Source organism: Sprattus sprattus (genome assembly GCF_963457725.1).
Source record: "Sprattus sprattus genome assembly, chromosome: 9".
Taxonomy (NCBI): domain Eukaryota; kingdom Metazoa; phylum Chordata; class Actinopteri; order Clupeiformes; family Clupeidae; genus Sprattus; species Sprattus sprattus.
Window position 1 is genome coordinate 17130610 of NC_137928.1, and position 11411 is coordinate 17142020.

The 11411-nt window shown below is 45.9% G+C and overlaps 1 protein-coding gene across 1 annotated transcript; it reads right to left on the bottom strand.

Annotated features, from left to right (window-relative positions):
* Positions 1–403: 403 nt before the first annotated feature.
* gdpd4a (glycerophosphodiester phosphodiesterase domain containing 4a) lies at positions 404–11187 on the bottom strand (the record flags this gene model as incomplete). Its single annotated transcript, XM_080844906.1, has 15 exons — positions 404–522; positions 1050–1129; positions 1489–1571; positions 1719–1866; positions 3760–3917; positions 4187–4408; positions 5010–5160; positions 6492–6574; positions 6889–7034; positions 8367–8460; positions 8589–8687; positions 9211–9270; positions 9818–9911; positions 10028–10131; positions 11005–11187. 15 exons carry the CDS (start codon positions 11185–11187, stop codon positions 416–418), a joined length of 1812 nt encoding a protein of 603 aa, XP_080701032.1. The 3' UTR covers positions 404–415.
* Positions 11188–11411: the final 224 nt, after the last annotated feature.

Consider the following 11411-nt stretch of genomic DNA (forward strand, 5'->3'; position numbering starts at 1 on the left):
TCTTATCACAGCATGATACCAGTTCAGTCCATTGGGGGCGCTGTGTAAGTATCAATCAATAGAGTAAACCTGTGTTTATCATAGAGGAGATGCTATCAAAGATGAAGCGAAGAGAGTTTATTCAGGCTTTCAGCATCAGTGTCTTTTTTTCGACCTTAGCAAGTGTACAGACAACAATCTCTCCAGCATCACTTCAGTCTCATCCTCATCTCAAACGCATTGGTGTTTGTACACAAGGATTTCCACAAACGTCACAGTCTAGGATGCAGAACGCTTGGAAGAAGGGGGGAGAATGAGAGAGCGAGAGAGCCTGGCAAAGGATTGCATCAATCTTCTCCCGTAACGCCCGCCCCAATTCTCTCTCTCTCTCCTTCTTGCTTTCCCTCTCCCACTGCGCTCTCCCTCTCTCTGTCTCTCAGACGAGGGGCTCCTCGGGGATTGTGGGCAAATTGGCCGTGTTGGGCAGGCTGTGGGCCTCACCGCGCACGCTGACGCTGGACACTGACCAGACGTCACTCAGCTCTGCTGGACAGGAGGAAGAGGATGAGGAAGATGTTACACAAACGCTCAAACACAGGCTTAGCTGAGATGAGTGAGTGAGTGAGTGGGAGAGTGATGGAGGGACCATGATGGGGGTGGGGGGTCACACAAGCACAGGGTAGCCATGCATGGGCACGGCAGGGGCATGCAGTGACAGGGCGTGGTCCAGGGGAAGGGAGACCAGCACGGGGGCCGTCCGCTCAGACAGGATGGGGTTCCAGCGAATCCCCAGGACTTCTGTGTGATCTGAGGTACACACACACACAACACAAACACACACACACACACACACACACACACACACACACACACCAACACACACACACACACACACACACACAAAAAACGCACTCTTACTGACATGCATGGAATAGGCAGGCATGGATATATGGATATAATGCATGGTGTAATGGTGGATACTCCAAACAGTTACGTGATCAGCAAACTGATGGTTATGTGCTGGGAGTGGGCTCATGGGGAAAGGAGAGTTGGAAAGGAGATGGCCTTACCTGTCCTGAATTTGCTGTAAGGTCCATTCTCGTGTACTGGCCTACTGCCTGGCCAGAAAGGCAAGCCTCTCTCTCGCCACCTGAAAGAGGAGAATTCGTGGAAGTGAAACACTGTGCTTTTGTTCCTACTGAGTTGAAGTTAACTCCCCAGAGTGGCCTCCAGACACTCAAACTGCTCACCTCCAGGGTCTTAAAGCCTCCCACATTAAACAGTGCTAGACTGTGCTAGTAGTATTGATGACCAAACAACAAAGCATTCAACAATTGTATGGATGGCCGAGCACTGACCAGTACACTTATCGCAAAATGTCAAAGGACATCAGAAACAGGAGACAGTAATATCCATACCGCACGTTTTGAATGCTAAGATAATATCTCTGTAGTACTCTGTATAAGACGATGTGTGATCATAGTATGGTGCACTGTAATTAATACTCACCAATGGAAAGCAAAGACTAAGGTGATGAGGACAGCAGATACAGCATCAGTCAAGATCCACATCATGCTGTACTCTTCTGGTGTCTGAGGGGAAAAAACAACAATGTGATTTTGGACATTTTCCAACTCTCTTATCTAACCACAGCTTCTTGGTCCCTTAACCAAGTTAAGGTTAGCTCAGGTTGAGGTCAGTTCAGGTTGCAGATGCTCAGATGCAGGTCTCCCACTCACCATGAGGAAGAGGGGCCGCTGCAGGTTCTTGAGGATGTGCATGGCGTTGGTGGTGACCGAGTGGACCCCAGAGCACCAGGCCAGGGAGTAGAGCCACGGCTGGCTGATCACATACAGGTTCGTGGAGATGTTCGCCGAGGCGTACTCACTGAAATGAGACAGACACACAGAGGCTTTTGGTGAGAAAAACCTTCCCTGAATCTTTCCTGTCCATGATCAAAACTAATATGACCATCTGCTACTATTGAGTCTAGACCAGTCATACTCAAGTAGCGGCCGCGGGGTGTCTATTAATGGCCCTCGAGCTGTTTTGAAAAGTTTTTTTAATTATTAAAAAAAAAAAAAAAAAACGCGCTGGGCGCTCTTATTTTGAAACCGCGCGCCGCGATCTCAATACGAGGCTGGGGCTTGCAACGATAAACAGATAGCAATCACACCATATCAGCCCAGGTTTGAAGCATTGGCCAAAGAAAGCAGAGGCCAATTCTCCCATTAAAGGGGACATGTGAGAAATGTGAAATAGTTTGGTAAACAAAGCACAAAAATTAGCTGTCTGAAGGCTATTTGTTTAATAACATGGTTAATAACAGGGTTATGTTTGGTTTTATTTAGTTATTTATTTTAATATATGCCCAAATTAAAATTATATTTTTATTTTAGGAAATATTTTTGTTTTTAATAAAAAGGAAATGTTATGTTATAAAATGTTGTAAATGTTATACATACGTTATGTTATGATACGTTATCGGACGTACACGGTCCCAATAAATGGCCCCTTGAGTCACTGAATTTTTTTTTTGTGGCCCCTCATCATTTCTACTTGAGTACCCCTGGTCTAGACCAACCATCCGGGGAGCAACATGGCTGTGTTCGTTTGTTCTCACATGAAAGTAAGAGGACTCCCCTATTCTTCAAATTCTGGCTCTGCTGAGATAAAACCATTTCAAAGTGAAAACATTCCTTTCATGGTTCCTTTTGATGGGAGAACCTACAGCCTGGGTTCACAATCAAGGTATTTCCAATGTTAGCTAAAACAAAGACAAAGGTGCAAGCATGGATGAACTGCTTTACCTTAATGCTATAAATAGGCAAGGTCATTAGCTGCCATTGTTTCCTCCTCTAAAATCTACAGCCACACTAATGCAAGGACACACATTTCCATGCCAACAAAGCTACGGATGAATCAATTCACAGCCCACTGGCCCTGATGTTCTATGCACGGAACAAATATATAGACCCGAGACAAAGGCACAGAACCAGAGCAGCTGCACTCCACTGCAAGGAGGAACATTCTGTTTTCGATCAGAGGCTTGTGGTATGTTCCCTCAAACAAAGGGGAAATGATTGCGCGTTAAACGTCCTTGTGGTTTTTTGAGAGCGAGCTTGCTCCGCTAATTGCTCTTGATGGACTGTTGTGGCTGTGATCGCTGTCCTAATTGGTGTTGCGCAATCCTGCAGAATAAGAGTGCCCATTACCATTCCGCTCTCTTTTCTCCTTCCCTCCCTCTGTTACATTCACTCTTTACCTTAGCTCCCCTCTCCCTCATCTAGGGTGTCTTCACCCCCTCAATTATTCTCCTTCTAATCAACACCATTATTAATGTTCCCCCTTTCATTCCTTCACAACGTGATGGCTGAAGTCTGGACGTGTAACACTCATACACTGTGCAGAGCCACCTGAGGGGAGTCTTATGCAACACTCAGGGGAGGAAGAACAGCAGTGGGGTGTATTGTTGGGCTCTACTGTGTTTATCTTCATCATCTTTGAAACTGGGAGGGAAGTGAAGGGGAGATTAGGTGGAGAGAGAGACGCTTTCCACAGAGAGGTGCTGAGAGCTGCAGAAAATTGATTGGTTAAAAGGCTGTTATGGTGAAACACTTTCAGAGGAAATGGCCACAGAAGCCACAAAAGTGTTAAAGTCTAAAGTGAAATCCCTACTTTGAAAAACATACCTCCATCTTGTGTTATGTGGAGTGATTTTAAGTCTGTATCTGCAAACAGGGGAAAGAAATCACCAGGTCGCTTCCTGCGGTGCCTTACCTAATCTGCTCCTGAGACATGAAGCTGTAGTGGAGGTTGAGTCTGACGATGTGGTCCTCCTGCAGTTCCTCGATGGAGCCCCCGCGGCCTGAGGTCTGCTGCAGCTCGGGGTCCAGCTCCTGCACCAGCGCCCGCAGCTCTGATGGCAGCCACAGCACCTGCATAACCCCAGCCCCAACCACACGCCTTTACATCAGAACACTTACAGAAGGACAGGACAGGGGAAACACAACAACAACTTTACAGTCTACAGTACTATATATATATAGTAAACTCACTACATAAACAAACTATATAATCCAACTACAGCTAGCATAGATTGTGCAGCACTCTTCTGCGGTATTTTGAAATATGCAGCCTTAAGTGGTCCAAATATTTAACAGCACGATGCTGATAGTGGTATTGACAGGGTTCATTATGTGCATACCTGGCTGGAGTTGATGGAGGAGTTGTGCATGACCTCCAGGGTGCGCTCGATCCACGAGTCCCGGTACGGGTGGCCCCTCGGCGGCCTGTGCAGGTCGAAGATCACCAGGCTCTGGTGGCGTGCCGCCAGGTCCAGGAACTCCTTCAGCATGGGAACCGTCTGGTTCTGCATCTGGGACTGCTCCTCTGGGCTCAGGGACGAGACGGTACCAAACGGGTCCCGCTGCAGTGGAGGGAAGGGACAGATGAGACGGATGGGCTGTGTGGGGGCTGGGAGCCATTACTCAGCCTTAGTCATCAGTCACTGTGAAGCGAGCCGGTGGCTATACATCATCCTAAACACATGCCCTGTTTTGCTGTGTATATCAAAATACATGCCCTGAGGAAACGGTGGTTGACTGATGCAGACACACTGGCTGCAGACGTGCAATCTTGTCACCTGGTAACCCCAGGGTGAGACAAATTCAAGGATAAATCTCTTAAGCCTTATTGATTTTCTCCAAAGGCTTTACAATGGATTTCCAAATTTAATTAGTTATTATGTATGTTAAAGCATTCTGAAAAGCCTATGTTGTATGCTAAGCAAGTATAATGGAAAGTCTCTGTGCTGGAACAAAATTACAAACATACAGTCAGGATTTACGGCTTCAAAATATATTACAGTGAACATGAAATTCTTAAATGCTGAAACATTGAAAGATGACAAAAAGATCGCTCCACAAACAACAGTAATCAATAACTTCACTGTATTGTTCATCTGCAGCAATGGGTCTAGCATACAATGGTATAAGTGTTCATAATATCAGATCAGAAGGTTCCCTCACATGTAGGAACCAGGAACCAGCATCCAGCATCTCCAGTTCAGCCCAGGTGAACATGGCTGCCATCATGTCGGTGCGGTTGGGGAACACCTCACGCACGTTGGTGGTCCGCCGCAGGGTTCGGTCATGCATGAGGAAAGGCACACCGTCATAGCTGGAGAGAAAATTAACTGATGTAAAAGGCAAGTAGCTATTGGTGTAAAAAAAAAAAAAAAGGAACCAACATTTTTCCAATCTTGATTCTATGATTCTTAAGCTCAGCCGTGTTAGGAAATACTGCCTTTTTCTCAGATCACCAGATGCCCATTATAATTTACAGCCTAGAATATTTTTAATTTTTTGATAACCAAAAAACCTATAACAGCTTTAATGGATATTGAATTGTGGAACAGAAAAGTCAACGACAACAATTAATCTCAAGTGAGCTGAAGAAAACTATCACTTCGCTTGATCGTTCGCTTGATATGGCTCAGACAGGCTCGAGACAGAAAGGTGACAAAGGGTATAGCCCTTTCCATTTCTCCCGAGTCATGCTACCTTTACCTACCTACCACTGTGTCCAAGTTTAGCCATGTTGTTACCTTTACCTACGTACTACAGTGTGGAAGAACAGAATGGCCTATGTGTGCTTAAGAGCATGCTAATCCAGTTAGCCAAACTCGTCTTGGCTGGAGGAGCTTAACTGGGCTGGCGTGGCATGGTGCAGTAGACCAACTGTGCAACGTTAACGTCTGATGTCTATAAATACCAGCCAACTGTCAAGCACTGGGGCCCTGACCTTGGCCCAGCTCCAGTGACGGCGGATGAATGAGTGTCAGCACAGACAGGCACCGCAAGGAGGGTGTGGAGGAGCACCTGCACTAGACTATCCTGCACATGGACTTGGATGTGTGTGTGAGAGAAGCTACCCTATGGAGGGATGATCTTCTTTAGGCTTTAGGGGAGGATTACTCTCATTCACTTCCTAGAGCTGAGTCAATTTGACATCAACTACATGTGATGCGTGTTTGTCTGCCCACTTGGCCCACCTGATAGCAAATGTGTATTGATGCCCAATGGCTGTTGACCCAGGTGGGTGCAACCGTAGGTTGTTGTACGATGAGTTTGCTTACTAATCATGTGTTCAGGCAGTTGGAGGATTCGGAAAACTCCCATTTCCGAGCATCCCAATTCCAAGTTGAGTGACTTTATTTCTTATTACACAAACGTTACCATGTCGACTGACGTCAAACCTATTTCTCAGACCTCTCAAAAATCTCCTACTTTCCTAGTAGGTTGTTTCCTAGTAGGTTGTTTCCTACTTTCCTTACACATAACATAACATCATCAAATCCAATATAATTCCATGGCAATAGGCTATTGTATAACTGACGCAGAATATCATTATAAGTGTTGCTAACTCTGGTACTAAATTCCCTCAGTAGATATTTAACTTGATCTTTCTGTCTACAGTCTGAGTCCTCCTGTCTTAGGGGAAGCTGATACCTGATAGTGACGTCAGTCTCCAGGCCGTCTCCCCCCGCCTCCACTGCCCTCTCAAAGGACAGCTGTGTGTTCTCTGGTGCAAGCTGGTTTCAAACACATCAATATGAAAGCAGTCAGCAACACAAAGGTACTAGCACCTCTAAGTAAAAAAAAAAGTTAGTTATACTATTGAAAGAGCCAAAGATAAAAATGTCTTGGGTATAGGCGAGTGAAAATGTCAGGATTGTTATAGTTCTACTAACTCCAAATACAGTATGGTAGTTCTGGCACTGGCTGTGAATGTAAAATACCGTAATATCTGAGTAGTCTATTGTATCTTGTTGTATGATACACTGCCCAGTTAAGTCCTATTAGTTGTATTTTACTTGTAACTTATTGTTGTAGTGTGCAGGCATACCATGGGAGCTCCTCGGTGTCCAATGAGAATTGGTGCTGGGCCCAGTGTGCCCTCCTCTTTAATGCAGGGGGAGTACATGCCCAGGGGCACCAGGTATAAGGCAAACAGAACAGACAGATAGAGTCCCAAGATAGCTACCTGCCGCACTGTTATGGAGATAGGAAAACACACACACAAACAAACACACACACACACACACACATACACACACACACACACACACACACACACACACACACACACACACACACACATTATGTCTTTGATCGAGAGAAGGTTATAATGTAAGAAATAATGAAATAAATCTCTCTGTGAGGCCGAGGTCTGACTGCATGTTTAAAACCCACAACCATTGTAACAGGTCGCTGGTTTCAGTCTGTCAGCAGAGCACTGTTGCAAGCAGACTGTATTAAGAAATATTATAAGAATAAATATTATACTGTCTGCCTCCCCTACAAGCAACACAGGTGTCTGTTTAAAATCAGAAAATAACATTGTTACGAGACCTTGTCATCATCTGTGAAGGTAGTAATTTGGTCTGGAGCTGAGTGTGTGTACGTGTTTGAAAGGGTGGGTTGTGGGCGTAATGGTGATAGACAATAGGATTGGTGTCCGAATGGAGACAGACGTCAGCCACAGCTGGTGATGGAAGGCAGAATTTAACCCCATGACTCGTTCTGTCTCCCTCCCTCCCTCCCTCTCTCTTTCTCTCCCCCCTCCTCTCTCTCTCTCTCTCTTTCTCTCTCTCCCTGCATAAGGAGCCCTCTCTCAGTCTCAGACATGACTCAGCCAGTTATCACCGACGTCACCACCACCCAACACAAGGCCGTAACTATAACAACCACAGAATGGATGAGAGGAGTGACAGAGACTGTGAAAGAGAAGTGAGAGAAGAGCCAGAAGGAGAACAACGAAAACTATGAGAACAGCTATTTCTGAGACAAGAGAATGACTCAGTGTGAAAGGGAGGTCTCTGATATTAAAAGATCATTATTTTGGAGCGTATAGCTTAAGATAGGAATGTTAAAGGCGGTGAAATAGTACATCCGGTGTATTTACATTGTGATGATAATATACTAAACAAATATCTTACTATGTAAATACACTATGTATATGAGGGTAGACAGTAAGAAAGAGAGAGAGAAAGAGAGGGGGAGCGCATGAGAGAAAGAAGTGGAACAGAGGGGAAACAGGGATGTGTGGTGAAGGATGAGCCCTGACTCCAACACAGCTGCCTTTCATTACTGCATAATGCCTGTTCACAAGAGCAGTACTCCGTGACCGCGCTCATCCCGCATTCATCCTGTCAAAGCCCAACTCCAGGCCTCGTGCCTATTTAAAACTCAGAATGCCAGATGAGCGCTTCACTTCAGTGGATTTGTTTCTGGGAAGACCTTGGTGAAATAAGGACACAACAGTATGCCAACACCTGAAACCGCAGGGGTGCACCAAATGGCGGAGAATCAAAAAAACCTCACCTCTTTTGTTCATGCGGAAGAAGTGAAGAGCCACTGGCCACGACAGCAGCATCATGAGAGACACCCCGCCCACATGCAGGAAAGGTGCAGTCACCTACGGGAAAGTCAAGAGTCCAGTATTACATACCATAGTATATACATAGTATGTTTCTGTTCATAGTTTGGATACTCGACCGTGTCCATTGTCGGTGTTGCTGTGTGACTGTGTGTGCTGTCCCTCACCTGCAGAGAGAGCAGGAGAGTCCTCCACTGTCTGCTCCACAGGTCTGACAGCACTGCCGTGGCACTGATGGAGAAGGTGAGGGTCACCAGGATGCCAATCTGTTCAACATAAGCACAAAAACACAAGAGAGATGCCAGTCAGCACACCGCATCACTGACCATTATTGAGAGGTCACTGCCTCAGTCATTGCCCAAGTTCGAGGTCAGACTCAGAGGTCAGAGTTCATTGGGCAGCACTCAAACCAGGAGAATATTTAATCAGGTCCTTATTCACTACAGGTCTGAGAGGACAAACACAGGTGCTATTTCAATGTCAACTTCAGAAAAGAAGATGTCCAAATTTGCCTTCTTACAGAGTCTGCTGAAGATTACATCTTTCAGATCTAACCTGCTGGTCTTTAACTTGCAGGTGCTATCAAGTTCCATAGCAGTAAACCTTCAGTTACTCAGTGTCTCTGTGTGTTTTGGTGTGAGTTTGTTTTGGTGCGTGTTTGTTTTGGTGTGTGTGTGTTTTGGTTTGTGTGTGTGTATGTGTGTGTGTGTGTGTGTGTGTGCGTGTGTGTTTATGTGTGTGTTAATGTGTGTGTGTGTGTGGGTGGGTGTGTTTATGTGTGTGTGTTACCTTGTGGCTCCAGTGCAGGTAGAGCCTCTGTCCCTCTGAGAGCAGGCACACTGCCAGCAGCTGCACACAAACAGAATCCCTCAGATCAGACACACTCATAGCTATAAATACTAGTACATTACTCATACATTACTCACTTGGGCTTCACTCACACTACACTGTATGCTAGAGAGCCTCCTGGGCATACAGACTCAAAGCAATGAATTAATGATAACTTCATCCAGTGGCCCTACATCCAATATATATCACATATGGCTCATATCGATGTTCCTATATTTTCAAGTGATGTCAAGATGGAGAATATCTTATTTTTGCCTTTATTTCATCATGTATGTTTCAGAAATGACTTATTTTCCATCCTGTCTTTTGAACATAAAGGCCATGTAATGGAAGGCAAAACAAAGATCATATGATGGAATCATTCATATCATGTTTCAGTTTTCCCAGTTGTCATAAACAACTGAATGATTTTATGAGTAACGTAGGCTCTGATTGAAGACTGTTAATTCAAAGGTGTTTATTCTAAGCACCTTATCAATATAACAGGTGCACGTGTCTGGGAAATAAGGAGGTGTTTTTCTTTTGCTGTGTGTGTTTGTCTCCTTACCAGCAAGATGGCGATGTAGGTAAAGAGGGCTGCCGCCACCACCAGCAGCACCACGGACCAGGGGAACCAGAAGCCCAGGTTCCCAAAGTTAAACCTGCAGACAGACAGATAGACAAACAGTAAAAAAAAGTATTTTTACTGTATTCATACTTAAAACACACATTACATATACATTGTACTTAGTGCGTTCTTCAAAGTGTTAAAACCCACCAATCGAAATCATCGTAGTCATTCTGAGCCTCGCTCCAGAAGTACAGGAAAACCAAGGTCAGGAAGAACGTCACAATGAGCACGCCGAAGCTGCCACACTCCAACTAGAAAGGTATGAGAGAGAGGGGGAGAGAGAGAGAGAGAAAAAAAAGCAGAGCTAACGTTAGCATTCAGCTCACATCCAGTGCAGAGAGACCCCAACAAAGAGAAGATGCTCCATAATTCATTGAAAGGCGGAGAAGAAGCTGTGATAGTCAGGGGGAATACGTCAGAATCCTGACCTTCATCAACACCATGTGTCAGACTCCTGACACACTAAGAGAGCGAGAGGAGCGAAAACAGCATGACTAATGCTGCCACTAGGCTTCATCTCTCTCTGTGATGACAGTGTGATGAATACTATTGCCCTCTAAAAATAATAATCAGAGAGCCAAAGGCCTGGGCTTTCCTTTTCTAGTGAGGTCTCTTGTTCACAGCTTTGCACAGAGTCATCAAAGAGAGGTGAAATCGATACAATGCTTAGGGTGCCCGTATCAGCACAATGCCACTACAAAGGCCCTGACAAGCAGTTTGCGACGAGAGCAGCCGGGTCAGCTGTGTGTGTGTGTGTGTGTGTGTGTGTGTGTGTGTGTGTGTGTGTGTGTGTGTGTGTGTGTGCGCGCGCGCGTGTGCGTGTGTTTGTGTGTGTGTCAGCACCTAATCAATATAAACAGGTGCACGTGTCTGTGTGAGCTCACGTCCATGTACGTGTGAGTGAATACATTACAAGATTAGGTCATTAAGAATGCACAGAGGAAAATGAATTGCCGATGTCTATGTATGTGTTTGGGAGCGAGAAAAGACAGTGATACAGACAAATAGAGGGAGGGCAAGAGAGACTGAGGGAGCGGGATGTTACAGAAAAGATTGAGCGAGAGAGAGAGAGAGAGGGGGAGAGAGAGAGTGAGAGAGAGAGAGATAGAGAGAGAGTGACTGACCCTGCTGCAGCAGCACTCCCCGGGCTGGGCTCGTGCCCGCTGGTAGCGCCTCCACTGGCAGCCGTAGAGGCCAGCCAGACAGGACACGAAGGGCTGGTGCTCATAGCGCTGCAGCAGCTGCCGCCGAACCACCTTTAGCTTCCCCAGCTTCAGTTTGGACAGGGTCACGGGCGCAGGCCTCATGGGTCAAACACACCGCGGCATGACGCAGGCCCCCTGGCCGAGGGGAAGAGGGCTGATGAGGAAGAGAAGGACAAAGAGGAGGAAGAGTTCACTCAACTCCCAGGCCACCTCTGTCAGGAGAGAGAAGAAGAGGAAGGTGGGGAGATTAGAGAAACAGATATTTTGGAAATAAAGGTGAGTAAGGGCACTTGTGACCTCAGCATCTTCCTGTTTGAAATAACCCT